At 33.3% G+C, this 20,076-nt stretch overlaps 1 protein-coding gene across 4 annotated transcripts in view; it reads left to right on the top strand.

Moving 5' to 3' along the window:
• Positions 1-3,106: 3,106 nt before the first annotated feature.
• The window catches only part of foxn1 (forkhead box N1), a 31,494-nt gene continuing 14,524 nt past the window's right edge, over positions 3,107-20,076 (top strand). The window contains exons 1-5 of one of the 4 annotated variants that reach the window (XM_073922704.1): positions 3,107-3,239; positions 3,304-3,369; positions 15,947-16,096; positions 17,414-17,731; positions 19,664-19,771. In XM_073922704.1, coding sequence (XP_073778805.1) covers positions 15,965-16,096; positions 17,414-17,731; positions 19,664-19,771 — 558 coding nt within the window. In that variant the 5' untranslated portion in view covers positions 3,107-3,239; positions 3,304-3,369; positions 15,947-15,964. 4 annotated transcript variants of the gene reach the window in all.

Genomic DNA, 20,076 nt, shown 5'->3' with positions numbered 1-20,076 from the left:
AGCAAGTTCGGTGCTCAAGTCTGCATCGGTTCGTCCTCGATATCAAGAACACATCCGGGAAGTTTCACGCGTCCTCCGTACTTGCGGTCTTGAGTATTGGAACCGAACTTAGGCAGCTGATGATGACGTTTCACGAGAACACGAGGACGCAAGACCACTGAAGAACGCATATTGAGAAACAGCCGATCTCTTTTTTGTATGGTGTCGCGCTGCATTTATACCATAGTAATATTGTGATCTTCCATATGCAACACAGAAAAACTGGGAAATCTCTAGACTGATGGCATTTCATGTAACTTATAGGCTTTATAATAGCATTTGACAGGTGGGCACTTATAAACAGAGTTTATAAAATGTATTTGAGTAAGAAATATTTGTCCTCGTCTGCACATCTCAGGCAAAACTTCAGCAGGTATGTTCGTGATTCAAACTAAATTATATGACCATCATGTTCAGCCAAATGTGAATACCTAACTTCATTACTCTATGTGCGGCATGTGTCAATTCCAAGTCTTTTAAAGAGTTCTCTTCATAGTCATAAATCATCTTGCTAACACCCTCAATAAAACCAGAATTCAAAAACAGAAATTTTGAGTTATTAAAGACAATGTTTATGCAAGTTTAATATTTACGACTATCTGTTTGCTTTTTTTGAGAACAAGCTAGTGAGAATGTAATTTCTTAAAATTGCTTTATAACAATCTCAAAAGACAGACTTTCTTCCTTAATGTCATAATTAAATGTAGCGCAGCACAGAAAGGGTTTTCTGTTTTATGTATTGATTTTGCATGAGCTGATATGCCAGGCCAGCAGGAAAAGACTAGCAGAAATACTTCTGTCAAGTGGGCTTTGTTATGCCATGTGCTGGTGCCAAACTATTCACCGTAATCGGTTACACCATCACAGGGCTTAAGGCATGTTATTTCAAAGATGTCTTTGCAGATCACACAGAAATAAGACTAATCAAAGAGGGATAACTTGAAATATAATATAGCAATGTAGTGTATTGTAAGTAGGTGCTGCTGAAACATGCCATGGAATTAGTGCTATCTATCTATCTATCTATCTATCTATCTATCTATCTATCTATCTATCTATCTATCTATCTATCTATCTATCTATCTAGAGGGAGAACAAATTATTATTATTCATTCATTCATTCATTCATTCATTCATTCATTCATTCTCAGTCTCCACAACGGATTAAACTGCCAACTTATCCAGCATATGTTTCACGCAGCAGATATCTTAGAGATGCAATGTCAGACAGTTGTGGAAAGAGTACTGAAAAAATCTTACTTACTGTAAGTAAAAGTACCATTACTTTTACAGTACCATAGCCAGTGTCTAAGGACAACATTATTTTAATGCCAAATAACATCATAAAATGACATTGATATTTGGTTGATTTTAGGTTGTGTTAGAAAGTTACTAAAGTCCAACATCGGGCCAACATCTCTAACCAACATCATATTGATGTCAAATACTAACATTTATTTGTCAGGTGTGGCAACCAAAATCCAGCATCTTATAGACGTCATAGTAGTAATGTCTATCAGATGGAAATCATTAGACGTTGACTTTAGGTTGGATGTTTTCTAATATGCAGGTTAAAGAATAGTAGTGGAGTAAAAGTATCGATCCAGCACTAAAAATGTTTTCCAGGGAAAGTAAAAGTACACATTTTTTAAAACTACTTAAAAAACTGTTCAATTACATTAATTCAAGTATTTGTAATATGTTTTTACACCACTGAACACAGTGCACTCAATGGAGCCAGTGACATCAGGATAGGGTTAGGTGTGGGCATTAAAAATCATTGCATGCAGCTCAGATTGCAACTGCACCAAGTCTGCATGCAGACCTCTCTCCAAAAAAGGTGAAAAATACAAAAGGTGTGTAATGAAAACTTTAGGTGTAGATTTGCGGTCCTTATATCTGTATTTGGTGGATACTGTAGTTCAAAATGTCTGTTTCGTTTCATAGTGGCGTTTCACATTTCCACTCGTTACAACTCCCAGTTGTCTCATTACAAATCTATAGATATGTAAATATCTATCTTACAAATCAAGCAAAATGGCTTTGTGCTGGCTTGTGGCAAAATAAACGCATACTTATCTTTCCATTCAACTTGGAATGGAACCGGGTCCGGAGTCCGGACTATCGTCACCTGATAAGGTTTATTATAAGGTTCTATCTGACATTTTTGTCAAAATTTAGTTATTGACATATTCTTATTAAATAACAACCTATTTACATTATGAAATGTTTTTTTAAGTTGTTTATATTTTAAGACTTTTTTTGTTTAAAAAAAAAAAAAAAAACAAATGTTACACACATACTGTTTGCTATGGAATGCAAAAACTTTGAAGCTCAATATCTCAAAATCATTCAGAACACAGATAGAACCTTATAATTCCAAAGTGACGCTATGAGAAGCCTTGTAATATAATATAATATAATATAATATAATATAATATAATATAATATAATATAATATAATATAATATAATATAATATAATATAATAAGAATATTATAAGTCATTTTTACTGTTAAAAAATACATATATAAAATAATATAGAATGTTTGTAATATATAATAATGTTAATGCTTTAAAACTTATCACACGATCCTGTAAATGTGCAGTTTAAAATGTCATCATAACATCAAAAACAAACCAGATAACAAAAAAATAACTCGTATAAATCCTTATACAATGGAATTAAAGTAACACACATGCAATACAGTTTTAAAGAAAAGCTGCACGACTAAAAACACACAAAACGACAAATTCTACAATCAGTCATTCAGTTTCAATCCCTTTAGTTTTGATTACCTTACACAAACAAACCCAGGGGAGCAGCGTAACATAAGCACTTCACTGAGCGATTCCCTTTCACTGTCACTGTTTCCTTCTCTCCATCCATCAACCCATCCCTCGTTCACATTAGAATATGATTTTAATATAGCAGCGGTTGTGGTTCTGCCTCCCAGGTTCACTAGGAGGGTAGGGGAAGAATTCACCTGTGCTGACATTCATTTTCCCTCCCTCTCTCTCTCTCTCTCTTTCTCTATAGATATCAGTCTCAGTTGTTTTTCTTGTCAGTCAGTCAGTCACTATAAAAGCAGACTGGCAATTCAAGACAGAGATTTTTTGTAGCAGATCTTCAACTTCATCTGGACTCTGACTGACTTGCATTTATTTACAACCTGGGCCTGGAAGAGCCACACACAGCGGTAAGTGAAATTTAATTTTACTACTTTATTTAACTTACTATGCGCTACTCTGTTCACCATCCAGTGTTCCATTGTGAAGATGAGGATCAACTGATGGTATAGAACATCCAAATAAATCCCAGAAGAAAGTGCGAGTGTAAACTTCTTCACTTGAAAAATTGTGTCCTGTTTGGCACCAATAAATCAAGAAGTGTCCCTCGGGCTTGTTGTTAGGCTTGTCTCCACCTGGGTGAAATCTGCCCAAATACATCTAGGAAAGAGAAGAGAGGGATAGAGCAAAAGAGAGAGGGCATGGCAAAGCAGGTGCAGTCAGATTAAGTCAGCGGGGTCGTTTCCCTCTGGGTGCTGAAGTTTCGGCAGAAAGCCCATTCTCTCCAGGATACGATTATGGATGTGTCTGATAGAACATCTCAAAAATGTTCTCATTACCTTAGAGAGGCTCACAGCTGCCAGTGACCTGAGAGTGTGTGTAGCTGCGCGTACACGTGTGTGTTTGTGTGTATTGGCAAACCTGTTGCGGCAGGTATGGGGCTCCTGAAGGCTGACTGGGGGCCAAAGTTGAAATCGCTAAGCTGAGATTTATTTTAAAGAGGTTAGATAAATGCAACTCATTATTTAATGGGCGGCGCGGCAAATATAGTATTGCAGATTTGGTTTCAAGCTGTGATTTGGCAATATTGTCTTACATTTATAGAGTATTTTACTTTATTTATTACTGATGGCATATCTGCTAAATAGTGCTGATGGATTTATGTACTTGTTAAACTCTTGCCAAATGATAAAGTGAATTGAATTGTGAAAATAATAAATTTAACGATATAAAGTTTATACATATTCAGAAATAAAACTTAAATCAATTCAAAAGGCAAATCACACTACAAAATAATGACCAAGGTTTAACCTAAAATTAGAATGAAAACTACTTAATGTTTTAATGTTTATAAATATTTAAAATAAAAAAATGACAAATAACTAATTAAAGTATTGATTTAAATGTAAATAAAAAAAAAAACAAAAAAATATATAAAATAGTTAAGTAATAAAAGCTAAAACATCAATTGATAATTGTTTTCTGACATTTACAATACATAGTAGCATTAAACAGCTTTCCAGAAACCTTCATTAGCATTAGTATTGCTAGATTAGTGGAGCTTTGCAAGCAAAGTGCCAGCAGCGTTGCTAGCTTGTGAGAAATATTTATTTCATATTATTGGATTTCCATATATGATACCGTACATTATAAATTAAAATTCTGTCATTATTTACACACCCTCATGTCATTCAAAAGCTGAGTTACTGTAATACTTCTGTAGTCAGAATGATTGCACTGCTCTTTTTTCTATATAATGACAGTAAACGGTGAACAGAGGCTGGCAAAATTAGAAACTGGCCTCTCAAATCTAAATCCTGCAATTTAAATTTGTTTTAATTTGATGCTTTTTTTTTTATTCAGAAGTACTGTACGACTTCAGGCTTAATATACAGTTGTAATCAGGATTATTAAATCCTCTTTGAATTGTTTTTTTCTTCTTCAAATATTTTTCAAATGATGGTTGAAATTTTCCCAGTATTTCTGATAGTGTTTTTTCTTCTGTAGAAAGTTTTATTTGTTTTATTTCGGCTAGAATAAAAGCAGCTTTTTATTTTTTAAAAATCCTTTTAAGATCAAAATGATTAGTCCTTTTAAGCTATATTTTTTGATAGTCTACAGAACAAACTATCGTTATACAATAACTTGCCTAATTACTCTATCCTGCCTAGTTAACCTAATTAACTTAGTCAAGCATTTAAATGTTACTTTAAGCTGTATAAAAGTGCCTTGAAAAATATCTAGTCAAATATTATGTACTGTCATCATGGCAAAGATAAAATAAATCAGTCATTATAAATAAGTTATTAAAAATATTTTGTTTAGAAAAGTGTTTTTAAAAAAACACATCTGTTAAACAGAAATTGGAGAAAAAAATAAAAAGGGGGGCTAATAATTCTGACTTCAACTGTATATAGCTCAAAACCATGCAATGAAAAAAGCTAAGCAATTACTAGTATAGTCAACAAATAATTGCAAATATTGGCAAGAAAAACTTTGAAGCTAATATCAAAGTTAAAAGATCAAGATACAATTTTCTTGTAAAAATTTAGTGTTTTTGGGCTACTTTATCTGTCCTTTGAGTGTTAACAAAAATATTGAAACTAGTAAAATATTTGACATTATACATTGTTAATATCAAGTCCCGAAACTGTTATCAGCTGTGCTTTTTCTCTCCCAGCGAGTTTATACACATTACAGCTCTGCAGGTCCTCGTGTTTTGTTGTGGTGTTACGGACCACCACAGTTTCACTTTCAATTTCAGTTACGCAGTGTTTTAAGTGGCTCAGTGTGGCTCACTTCAAGTTTATGCCACAATGCTCATTTTTCTGTTTTGTCTATTTAAACACTCAAAAGCAAGATGCTAACAATCAGAACTCACATGTTTCTACTATACTATAATATGTGAAAAACAGAATGTGAGGTGTATATGAATTAATAATATTCAAAAACCAGTAAGTGAAGGTAAACAGTTCATATATAGATCAGATGTGTGTCAATATGTTAGATCCATGCACTTGGATACATGCTGATGCAGTCTGGTATTGATAAACAACAACAAAAATGTAGAGAAAATCCCTGCTAGATTTACAGGTCAGGATAACCTAAAAGAACAGCTTTCAAATCTATCTTTACTTTTGCATTTATTTATAAGTGTATTTATCAGATTGTCTTGCATTTAACTTTAAAATGTACAAACATTTCTTTATTGGATACAGTTCAGACTTTGTGCCTTGAATATTGTGGTAATATTTGCCTGTGGTATTAAAAAGGACATTTAAAATCAGTATTTTACTGTAAAAATATACCAATATTTTAAAGGTTAAGCGGTAGCAAACTATTTATATGGGCTGAATTTAAACAAACAAATTAAGATGAACATAACTAAATTTAATTTGTTTGTTTAAATTCAGGGTGAGGCAGTGGCGCAGTTGGTAGTGCTGTAGCCTCACAGCAAGAAGGTCACTGGTTCGAGTCTCAGCGGAGTTAATTATCGTTTCTGTGTGGAGTTTGCATGTTCTCCCTGTGTTCATGTGGGTTTCCTCCCGGTGCTCTGGTTTCCCCCATAGTCCAAGGACATGCAAGACAGGTAAATTGGGTAGACTAAATTGTCCGTATGTGTGTGAATGAGTGTCTATGGATGTTTCCCAGAGATGGGTTGCAGCTGGAAGGGTATCCGCTGCGCAAAACATGTGCTGGATAAGTTGGCGGTTCATTCCGCTGTGGCAACCCCTGATTAATAAAGGAACTAAGCCGAAAAGAAAATGAATGAATGAATGAATGTTTAAATTCAGCCCACACTGTAAAAATACTGGATTCCACACAATTCCTTTATGTTGTCCCTACACAAATCGATTAAGTGAACCTAATCGTTTTTACATATTTAAGTGGATTAAATTAGATTAAACAAGCGACAGATGTCTTTTTTTTTAGTTCATATTAGTTGTTTTCAACAATTTTGCAAAAGCATTTTTTTAATGTAGGTCATGTGATAATGAGTTGGTCTTGTAAATTACAATAATAATAAAAAAACAGATAATGAGCTGGCAGTATTTTTTTTTCTGTTTTGAACATATGTATTTCTCTATTGCTATTTTATCCAAAATGTAAATAAAAGTAAGTTTGTTTAAATGTCCTTTAGGTAAGTGTTTGACTCTTCTAAAGCATCAAAATACCATAACATGTTTGCAGATATTTAAGAAACATGCCAGTTTTGTTTATCTGAAAAACAATGCTGTAGTCAGATATTCTGCTTTGAAAATGTCTGTTACGACTTTGTTTTTGTTCATTTAACCCACCCAATGACTGTTTAGCCAAAAATATTTCAACACCTTGTGTTGCCTTGTTAGAAAACGCATATTTCATTCTTTCGTTCATTCAGAAAGGCTCTCAAAGTTTGTGTCAGCGACCTAAATACGACCTCCGGTGGACAGTAGCAAAAACTCCCAAATGAGTGGCAGATTCAGAGTTCCACATGAGCTTATTAATAAGCAAATAATAGGTGAGCAGCCAGGTTACATTGTAATCGCGTGTCCTAACAACATTTGATACATGATGAGATCTGCAGTGATAAGCAATTTGGCTGTTGCACCAGAAGAAACAAATCATAAATTTAAATACAGCCATTCAGAGGCACAGAATACGCACTAATGCACGAATGGTAAGGTTTATAATCTAATTAAGACATATTAAACATTTTTAACATTATTAAATGTATATACTGAATTACTATGTGTTGGTTTTGAGTCAGTTCTAAAGTTCAGTTTGAAAAGGTGAATTTTATTTTCAAGATCTGATGTGAACTATCTTCTGCTGCTTTTAGTAGTGTGGCAATAAATGTCATGTAATGGCATTCAAACTCGCATTGTTAGCATTTAATACTGAATAAAACACATGAGGTGTACCTAAGGTGATCAGCGTTTGTCCTGTTGTTCTTATATATCAATTCTAGGTGTTGGTTAGAACAAAAACTCATTTTAATATGGTAAACATTCCTTCTATCATGTGCCGTTGCTTTTATTTAGAACAGTTCAAATCACCTTTTAGGCTGATGAATAATCAGACTCGCTCATGTTGGTCTTCAATCTGGCAACCTGGGCTTGCGTTTGTTTTAATCCAGGAATGCAATATGGTTCAACTACTGGGTGTCAAACTTACATACAGCACCTTTAACTGTAAAAATACATTTTTAACTAAGAGCAAATACTGGTAGAATAGAGATCAAGGTCCCATAATGCCAAATGTTTGAAATTTGTGTAAATAAGCTTGCTATACCTCTGGGGTCCGTTCTTCGTACCTCGCTTAAATGATCTAAGATGATTTGTCAGATCCTGGATCTTTTAATCTTGATAACTGATCTCTCGCTAATTTGGTTCTTCAAACAAGTTCGCGAATCAGATTAGAATGTCTGGATGAACTGATCTGAGATCGCTGCGTTTGTTGTTAAGGACAGATCTATCGATCCTCGAAATCATGATCAGCAATGCAACGATTGGCTGACGGCACAGCAGCGTAATGACATCATCTGATTAATATTCAATTATCCATGTGAGCAAAATTACATCAAATTAGCAGTAAACGGCTTGTTAAATATGACACGCAGTAACTTCACATTTGTTGTGAGCTGCAGGCTTTACACTTTCATGTGTCAAGACAAGAGTATTCATCATGTATTTCAATGCAAATCAATGTATTTATTTCTTAATTTAGAAAAGATTTTCTTTATTATAGTAGCCGTTTTTTAAATCGGTGTAAAGAATAACTGGTTGTTTCCAAAAGCATTTTGATATTGGCAAAGGCGTCTGCAACTTTTGTGAAGCATCACTGGCATATTAACTGTCAAAACATGTTTATGACTGCATAAATGTATTATTGCTTTTAAAAAAAGTCACATATAGTGCATGTCTATTATACACAATTTGTACTAAAGCGATCTAAAAAGTTCATATCAATAAGTTTTCTCTTTGCACCACCAGGTGGCAGTCTTTGTATTTCATTTCGAGGGTGCAGATTGCATACGTTTTATTAATATGTATAACTTTATTTATTTTATTTATTACTATAACTTTTATATATATAGTTAAAAAATATTTACTATTTTCCCAAGTGTATATAACTACTACTGTAAGAAAATATCAGAACTCGGTACATACTTTCTGTATTATCTTTGCTTGAACTGAGCCGATCTAATCCTGTTTATATGATTTGAACCTGCTCCCGATCAGGTTTGACCTAGCAGATCTGTTGCCATGACAACAACTCTCGGATCAGCTTTGAAGAACGAAACGATCCTGGATCGTGTCAAATCGTCAATATCCAAATCCAGCTAACTGAGTAATCCACGTACGAAGAACGGACCCCTGGTCACTATTACTTTTATTGTGGGAGCATCAATATTCTGCAAAAAAAAAACAAAACAAAAAAACAATACTGACATGAGGTTGAATGAACGATGACTGAGTTTTCCTTTCTGGTTGATCCATTAAGTGAGGACTCTGCAATTTGACCATTAGGAAGTACTGAGTAATTGTTTTTTTTTTCTTTCCATGCTCAAATGTGTTTCCCGTGAAGCACAGTGAAAGTGCTTTTGTAGTCATACGGGAAGAAATCTGCCAATTACTTGATGGATGACGGTGTAAAGGAAGATGCACAGTCCATTTGAGATGCCACTCAAGTGTGGTGAGAGCACTTCTAGTGCATGGGTGGAGCTGCATAGACTTGCAGGAGACCTGATCAAAGAGAGATACATGCGATCATATGCTGGAAACTCTTGAAATCAAGCACTTTTACAATCAGACCTGTTTCAGCACTTTTATTCTTAACTGTATCTCACTTTCACACACACACAGACACACACTTTATTTTCATTTTATCTTGTATTAGAGGATTATAAAGCATATACTGGCCTCATTTACTATTCTGACCTCTGCTTGATGCTGATGAAAAAATTTTAACTTTTTATTATGTGGATATCTTGCACACACATTCTCTAATATGATTATTTGTAATATATCATATCAAATAAGTGTCAATGTTATACAAAAATACATTGAATCATTGTATTTTTATACATCAAATGTTAATTATTGAAAAACATCTTATTAATCTTAAAGCATGTTATTATTGGGCTAAAATTATTTGTAAAGCTTCTTATGCAGAATTACCTCAGTTCATTCTCCATGAAGAAAAGATTGAATTGATCCCTTTTTTAATATATCAAATAAAATTGTAGGTCTATTGCATGCTACAATTACATTACTTATACTATTGTTCCATTTTGGCTTGTGATTTTACTTCCTCGATTAAACTGACCTCAAATCAGTGATTAACTCAACATTTTAACTGGAATCCAATCATACAATAAGTACTTCCCATTGGATGAACACGCCTAAATGAGATTTAGTTTGACCAACAAAAATGTAAGACTATTTTAGAAATCGCATTGTTGCTACACAGATTTACAGTGTATGAGTTCCATTTGCATGCTATATTTCTAATTTACATGTATTTTATTTTATTTTTTTACATTTGTGGTCAGTTTCAGCATATACTGTATGGAAAATATTAGGATTTAAACTGTTAGTTGATTTAAGACAACAAATATTTTTATAAGACTTTAGCTTATTTTAACAAGTGATTCGGGTTTCATCAAAATAAGCTATACAAAGTTTAACTTAGTGTTTTTGTGTCAGTTTAACTGATGTAAGTTTAGATGACTATAAAAGAATAAATAAATAAATTATAATAAATTTAAGGCAGCAATAATATTTTTACAGTGTCTTTTTTTCGGGTTTTTTTTTTGGTGTCTTTCCAAATAAATAGTTTAAAATGCATATTTATTTAAGTTGTCAACATTTTCTCATCTATATATTGTCTTTACAAGCTGCATGCAAAACAATCTTTCTAACAAAAATACAAACACTTCCATTTACCAAGATGGTAGTGATAATAATAATAAATTAATAATAATAATAATAATAATAAATGATTAATAATAATAATATTAATAAATGATTAATAATCATAATAATAATAATAATAAATGATTAACAATAATAATAATAATAAAGGTGACATGGTAGGTTAGCACTGTTGCCTCACAGCAAGAAGGTCGCTAGTTCGAATCCCGGCATGGCCAGTTGGCATTTCTGTGTGGAGTTTGTATGTGTTTGTATGGGTTTCCTCTGGGTGCTTCGGTTTTCCCCACAGTCCAAAGAAATGGGGAATAGGTGAATTGAATAATCTAAATTGGCCAAAGTGTATGTGTGAAAATGAGTGTGTATGGATCTTTCCCGGTAATGGGTTGCAGCTGGAAGGGCATCCGCTGCGTAAAACATTCGCTGGATAAGTTGGCGGTTCATTCTGTTGTGGCGACCCCTGATGAATAAAGGGTCTAAGCCGAATGAATGAATCTAAGGAAAATGAATGAATTTATGGGATGCCATTTATTTTGAGCGCTACAAGTAATATTCATATATGTGTGTGCATTGTTGTATTGGAGAAGCAATGTAAAAAAAAAAATCTGAAAACGTTTTCTTTTTTCAAGTTGAAATTTTAAATAGATTGTCATATTATATTAAGATTAAGAAATTAGTTCAAATGACCTGTTTCTTTCCTTGTATTTCTCTATTAGGAAAGCTTTAGCTCATATTTGGCTTAGTTTTAAGTAAAGTAAGGTGGAGCATAAACAAATTGCATCATTACCTGAGAATAAAGGATAACAGTGAGATCAATAAATAGACTAAGCTGAAAAAATAAATGAATGAATAATAATAATAATAATAATAATAATAATAATAATAATGAAAACAATAATAAAAATAAAATAACAATACAGTAAACGTAATATAAAAAAGTAATAAAACATATTTAAAAATTCTTTGCAATAAAATAAATTGTAATTATCATGCCTCATTGCTTGCCCAATTCCCTTATCTGCCCAAGCACCTTTGTCTACTCAGCTGTTTTCTCTTAGGAGTGGAAAAGTCTTGTATGTCGACTAAAACAGGCCAGAGGATCAGTTTAAAAGTCAGTGATGGACCATAAAGGCCAGATCAACTTCCTGTTCAATACTGAATTACACTCTATGTTTCAGAGGGACCAAAACTCCCCCCATCTCCGTTTCATGTCACTAACACACTTCTGCTTCTCCTTCATGCTTTGTTGGTGATTTTAATGAGTTTTTGTTTCAAATAGCACAGTCTGCTGACGGTAACTGAAAGCAGCCTGAATTGCCAGGAATACTGGATACTTATGTGTCCTTATGTTTGGTTATGGTCATATAGCAGGGCCAGGATATATACAGTTGAATTTGATCAAGACAGTAGTATTCAGCTTAAGTTACAATTAAAGGCTTAGGTTAATTAGGTTAATTGCGCATTTTAGGGTAATTAAGCAAATCATTGTATAACAAAATTGGCTTCAGAGGGTTAATAATATTGATCGTTGTCAGAATCATCAGCAATCTAATCCTTGTAGATTGCTGGTAAACACGCAGATCGATATAAAACTACAAATCCGCCATTATATGAGATGGATCTGGCTGCAGACTCGGTGCAGTGCAATCTGAGCTGCATCCAATGCTTTTTAATGCGCTCCCCTAACCCCACCCCTAACCGTACCCGTCACAGTGATGTCACTCACTCCATTGAGTGCATTGAGTCTGACATTGCATCGCTGTGTGATGCAGTCTCAGCTTGCATCATAAAAACTGCATCCAAATACTATTGCATTATATGGACTCCAGATCCAGTTATGCATTGCTCACACTGATTGCTGCTGATTGCACGCACACACAGCCAGAGGATTGTCAAGGACTGATTACAAGGACTATTTATACAACACACACGCATTAGTGCTGAGTCTTGTTTATCTGTTCTGTGAACTTTACGACACGCCTTGCCCTGCTCTGTTAGACCCTTGCCTTGTTTTATTGTTGATTCCTGTTTGCTGCCTGTCTTTTGACCATCCACCTGTTCTCCTAATAAATGCTGCATTTGAATCTGTACGTCCTTGTCAGTGTCCCATCACATTACATTTGTAAAATGTTTCTAAAAAAATTAAAAACTGCTTTTATTCTAGCTGAAATAAAACAGATAAGACTTTCTCCAGAAGAAAAAATATAATAGCAAAAACTGTGAAAAAATTCCTTGTTCTGTTGTTTGAGAGATATAGCATAATAAATAACAGATCAGACCTCTATCACTACAAAATGTATTATCGCTCTTATGTAAAATGCTTAGCAAATAGTTAGAAAGGGATTTTCTTTACCAACGGTTGAACAGATACAGGCTTCAAAACTAGGTTTGCCCAGAAGCTAAACAGCTGGGAAGACAAATTGTTTAAAGACATGAAAAATACCATTATGACATAATGTTTAAGGAAAAAAATTGAGGTTGAACATTATTACAATGCATTGTGTGTATATATACACTCCTGATGAGATGAATTTGAAAAACATGCTGAGGCCATTGGACGAGATGTGCTCAAAGTGAATGTATGTATGGAAATATACTCCTATGCAGCATTTCATGAAACATGTATATGAAACCAGGCCTATGTCTGACCCCAATTTAACAGGGGTCAAGCTTACAAGCATAACAGCATTCCTATATGACACTAGAGTGTCAACTTGTTTGAAGGTATACAGTGATGCGTTTCTACACGCATGTACTTATGTAATAGCTTACAAGATCATATTTGCATTTTACATGACTCTCTGTAGTATTCAATTCTGATTGGTTAGTCAAATTATTCCCAGATGAAATAGCCATCGTCAATGGTTCCTTTGAAACATTTGCATAAAATTACAGTGATGCGAAATTTCATATGAGAGATCATGTGTTTTAGAAAACACAGAATTTATCATTAAAGTCAATCTGGTAATTTTACACCAGTTTGCTGGTATTTCCAACCAATCTCACCATAATTTGTAACTTTTTTTGATTTAGTGGTTATACTTCATATGAATATGTACTATCTCATTTGTACAATTTAGTACGATTTGGAGTTTAGTGGTAGGTCTACTTTTAAAAATCGTACAGTTTTGTAGCCACTAAACTGACAAATTGTAAAAAATAGTAACATTTTTTTGAGAGATCAGGCTGGTATTACTGTGTGAAAGGGGCTAATAATATCTCAGAATAACCTGCTGCTTCTAATCCGGGTGTGTGTTTTCTTTGTGAGCGCTTCAGTTTATTGTGCTAATAAAGTATTTCAACATAAATTGATATTTTATTTGCAACTATTTACTTGTGTGGGAAGTAGCTATGTAATAAGCAGGATAACATCCAACCCATTCTTATGGCAAAAAAGCCTTTGAGCCATGACTGAAGCCTTTATATTCTGTTAAAGCAACCATTTATATTCTGTTAAAGCCTATTGACTTGTGTCCTCAGTAGTGGACATTGCAATTTCATGAATTTTCTTTGAATTGTTTGAGCTACTCTGTCAAGTTGGCTGGCATGCTAGGAACCAGCTCTTACATTGCATCCAAAATGGCTAACATAAAAAAAAAAAAAAACATTTTATAGGAAGGAAAGAGGTATGTAAAATTTAGCTTTTTAAATGTTTTTTTTTTTTACTATTATTATTACATATATATTTGTTTATTAAAGTGTCAGGAACAATACATTTAGCTTTCAAACCTGTTAGCTTGTTTGTGTTTCAAAATATCATCCTTTTTTTAAATGTCCACTATAGTGGACACCAGGACCATCCTAATGTAATTAATGACTACATGTTGTAGGGGGCAAAACTGAAGCAGAGAGGATTCTTTATAAAATATTTGATTGAGACTCTGGAATTAGAGTCTGACAATCAGAGAATTAGAGACAATTAGAGAATGGAAGTCAGTTTTAAATCGCTTTTATGTTAAATTTGTTTTGGATTAACATCACTTTTGTTTTTTTTGTTTTTTTGAGTTCTCATTTACACTAAACTGTTTCAGGAATTTCAATACAAAAGGAAAAAATTGCTTTTGTTTTGTTTTTGTTTCATTAACATTGGATTAATATCCCTTTCCAGCCATAACCTGTACAGTTTTGTTGTCTGAGTTTGGCGGTCATTTCGAACTAAAATGGTCCTGTGGTCCACTAGAGTGGACATGATGTAAAATAAAAAAAATTAAAAATGTAAAAACTCTAAATTGTAGATTTTTTTTTTTAACTCAAAGGATGTAGGAAATCACAGAAAAAAATTAAAATAAAAATATCTTTGGGTCTCAGGAGGATAAAAAAAATAATATGATCAATCACCAATGTAGCAAAGAATTCTGGCCCAGATTTGGCATAAAGCTGGCACAGCAGGCATTGGCTAAGTGTCAAATGTAGTTTTTGGCCAGGATGTTAAAAAAACTGGGCTATGTAAGTTTGGTCCATCTTGACCCACATTTAAAATGCATTTTAATCATTTTTGAATAAAGAAAAAAAATTCTGCAAATCAGGTTGCTTCGAGAATTCACTCGGCCGAGACCTGGCCCAGATATGATCTAATGTTTAGCCCTTGTCTGGAAGCCAGACTTGGTCTAGTAATGTAGCATAATTCACTGCAGCATCTGGGCCAAGCAAAAGCTGATTTTGTGGGCCAGAGCTGGAGCAGAAAAATGTTGCTATGTGGGAATGACAGCATGTTTTAGTTAATTGTAACTTAAATTAATCACATTAATCATACAAGCTGTTTTAGGTCAGTTTAATATAATATGAGTTTAAATTACTCATAAGGCTAAATTAATATCCCCCTAAATTTAAGGCAACAAGCATTTTTTTACAGTGTGCTTATTACACGGTATCTTGCCACAATAAAAAAAAATTAGACACACAACATTGATAATATTTATTTTTTAATATTAATATTACATTTTTTTATTTTTATAAATTAATTCATTGTAAAGCTTACAGACAAAAAAAATGTCTGAATGCAGCCTGTATTATTAGTTTCAGCAGGTGTAACATGAGAACCATACAGTATGCTGTGATTGACCAATCAGATTCTAGTATTCCAGAGAACCATGTATTAAAAAATCTCATCACCCTGTCAGGGTTTATTCTATGTAAGTTATACTTTACTTTTTTTGTCTGTCTAAAAATGAGACCTCATAAAGTGTTGTGTTGTTTTGAAGAGGCAGGTTGTAGGGACGATGTCCTCTGAGCCCCAGGGACTGTCTTTCCTATCCATAAGTAGCAGTAGCAGCTCACCATCTCCTTCTGCAGGCCAACTTCAGTCCTTTGATTCCCTAGAGTCGCCCTGCTTTCAGATGCCAGAATCACAGGTAATAATCATTTGATGTTATAATATGTTTTCAATCAGGTATTGCATATAAAGTATTCTTTTTGATTATATATTTTTATTACAACACTATCAGGCAGTCGATAAATAAGAAATAATTTGATGTTATCATTTGTTTGAATCAGTTTAGCATGTATTGCATTTTAAGATGTCCTTTTATTTTGTATTTTTTATCACTGTCAGGCAATCAACGGATTAGTAAAGTGAATGATTGATTTAATGGATGAATGTATATATGGATAGATGGATGGATGAATAGATGGATGGTGGATGCATGGGTAAATGGATAAGTGAATGAATGAATGAATGAATGAATGAATGAATGAAAGCTGCAAAAAGTGATTAGTCAGGGTAAATGCATTGTGACTCAGCTGTAAAACCATGCTGTAAAAATTACAGTATTACTGGCTATTTTGATTATGAAACTACAGCACAATTGTAATTATTAATTTACAATAAATTATTAATTTATAATTTCAGTGCACTTTAACAAAAATTGCAATACTGTAAATTTTACAGTTGCTTTTTACAGTGTATGAATGGGTAAATTGATCAATGGAAGGAGCAGTACATTGATTGATGGTTGAAGAAGATGAATGGGTGAATGAACAAATAGATCAAAGATGGATCTATAGATGAATATATAGATGGATGAATGAAAGGAAAAATGGAAGGACTAATGCATAAATGAATAAATAAATCCATTTAAACATAGATGGGTGGATTAATTGTGGGGAGGATTGATGAATGAATAAAACGATGGATTTCTTTATGTTCAGTTCTGATTTAACTCTCAGATAAGGTTCTTTGGTTCTCTAACATCAGTCTAGAGACTTTTCTGTAGTTGCCGCTTCTTAAACGTGCTGCCCGGCAGCTGCTCTTATTACGACACAGTGTCATAATTATTACATTTTGATGAGGACGTGAACCCCAGCACAAGGCACTATTCAAGGACACCAGACCCTGGAGCAGAAATAGAAGTATTTCTTCCTGACTTTTCATCAAATCCGTCTGATTTAATATTAATTAATTATGGCCCCTAGGGGAGGCTGTATGTCACATTAAATGCTTTTATGGACTCTTTAGTAGATCAAAGATCTTTACGTGCTACTGCATTTCCACTTGGAAAACTGATTTATGTTAAAGAGTGCATTAATTAATGGTGAAAATGCAGCATTGGTTGAACTGCTTTGCCTGTACTGATACTGTGAAATTTAGGTTGTATAAATTTCACTGAACTGAAAAGAATGTGTTATTGATTTTTAATCTACTTGACATTTTATTGTTGTTCAATCTATAGTGTCACCAAAGCAATGGTGGAGAAGGGTTTGTGCCGTACTCCCAGAGAAAAAGCGATCCCTACAGCCAGAAGAGTGCGGAGCGCTTTCGTAGACACAGTGTAGATGGAAGTCCTGTTGGACGAGACTGTGACCTGACGGAGAACAGTCACTACCATCCATACCGGCGTCAGTGCAGTGAAGGGGCCATCAGTGAGGGTCAGCCCTTCAGCTGTGTCAGAAGAGCTGGACTGGCTAGGGAAATCGCCAGTGCTGATGGGTTGGAGGAACAATCCTCTTGGACTACATTAGGCACTGATGTGGAGACCACAAGTATAATGGTGAGAATGGGGGAAAGTTTGTTTATTTGTTTTCTGGAGATGGATTAAAAAATGGATTTGGACAGTCCTAACAAAAATGAATTTGGACAGTATCATAAGTTTTATTTATATATAGTAAAATGTGGATAATATGGGGAATAAAAAAATTGAGGAATAGAAAGTTCAAAAGAAAAGCACTTATATATTTGTATATTCAGAATTTTTGATTCATTTGATTTGATTATATATATATATATATATATATATATATATATATATATATATATATATATATATATATATATATATATATATATATATATATATATATATATATATACCGTCCTGAGTATAGGATGCATAAAATATGTTTACAAATTATTCACTTCACAATATTATAGCTGAAATGGTTAAAATAACCCCCTTTTAGAATCTGAAGATCAAGGTAAGTTGCACTTAATTTGTGTTGCAAGATGAGTCCAAGTATTTTCTGTTATTTCCAAAGAGCAGTGCTAAATGAAGAATCTTCATCCTGGATCATTTACCCCAGCTCTTATTGCCTTGTGTTCTCTTTTGTAGCATCAGTGAGGGTTTAAACATTTTTTAACAGTTGTGTTTAAATGCCTCTATCATCCTCTGTGTGAAAAGATGGATCTCACACTCTAACAGTCACTGCTGGAAAGGGTTCAAATCTGCAGATGCTTGAAATCAGAAGAATCTGCTGGACATGGAGGATTTTTCTGAAGAACAGCTGTCAGTTTAACTGTTCAGAACAAACAAAAGCCTCATAAAAAAACATCACAAAGCAAAAAAACACTGGTGGATCATTAGGAAAGCACACAGTATTGAAAACCAAAAGCACATACACATTTCAGGGGGTTATTTTAATAATTTCAGCTAGATTTTTGTTTAGTGAACCATGTGTAAACATATTTTATGTAAAATATCGTATTCGGGACAGTAATAAATAAAAATTAACATGATTACTCTTATTTTGTTCAAATTATTCACAACAACAAATTCTTTAAGGGGTATGTAAACTTTTGAGTACAACTATATATATATATATATATATATATATATATATATATATATATATATATATATATAGATAAAGTCGGAATTATTACTCCCCTTTTGAATTTTTAAAATCTTTTTTAAACATTTAAATAATTTAATTACATTTTCACAGTATGTCTGATAATGTTTTTTCTTCTGGAGGAAGTCTTATTTGTTTTATTTCGGCTAGAATAAAAGCAGTTTTTCATTTTTTAAAAAACATTTTAAGGACAAAATTATTAGCCCCTTTAGGCCATTTCCCCCCCATAGTCTACAGAACAAACCATCGTTATACAATAACTAGCCTAATTACCCTATCTTGCCTAGTTATCCTAATTAAACTAGTTAAGCCTTTAAATGTCACTTTAAGCTGTATAGAAGTGTCTTAAAAATATCTAGTCAAATATAATGTACTGTCATCATGGCAAAGATAAAATAAATCAGTTATTAGAAATGAGTTATTAAAACAATTATGCAATATATACTGCTCTCCGGTAAATAGAAATCGGGGAAAAATAAACAACAGAGGGGCTGATAATTCATTATGCATTCATAGTGCATTTTCATTCTTTCTTATATTTTCATACTTATTCTCCATTCATCTGATCACAATTCCCTATTTCCATCCACTTTTTTGTCTGAACTTTGAGACATACTGTATGTATGGAATTATATATAAATCATTTATAATATACCTCCATCATTTATAATAATTTTTACGGCATGAAGGCTCTTTAAATTCTTGCCAGCACATTTAGCCCAGAGGCAAAAGACATGGAAACAAGAAGACCTGACAGGCAGATGTGCAAGCAGATGTCCTTATTACACTTTCTAAAGAGGCTTGAACATATGAAATTTTAGCACTAAGTAGATGTTGCTCTATATTGTGGGCAGGGAACTCGGCGACCTTACAGTGAGCCTCAGGAGAGCTCTGAAGAACCTCCTGGCTACACAACAGTAAACCATCAGGCATACAGTGCCATCAGTCCTCTACAACACCAGGTACAAACATTGTACACAATGACAGTGGAGAGTTTTTGTCATATACTGATTATACAAGATGCAGTTTAAATATCTGAGTGAATATCTTTAATGTTTTTTGAATGTCTCTTATTCAACATTCAACATTCAACTTTCTTTAACAAGGCTGCATTTACTGGGTCAAAAATCGCACAAAACAGTAAATAGTGAAATTATAAATTATATTATATATTTCTTTTTTAATATATTTCAAAGTTACAGTTAATCTGTCGTGTTTGTAAAACTGAATTTTCATGATCATTAATAAACAAAGAATTACAATTTCT

The sequence above is a fragment of the Danio rerio genome, chromosome 15 (genome assembly GCF_049306965.1).
Source record: "Danio rerio strain Tuebingen ecotype United States chromosome 15, GRCz12tu, whole genome shotgun sequence".
Taxonomy (NCBI): domain Eukaryota; kingdom Metazoa; phylum Chordata; class Actinopteri; order Cypriniformes; family Danionidae; genus Danio; species Danio rerio.
This window is presented reverse-complemented; position numbering and strand designations above follow the sequence as displayed.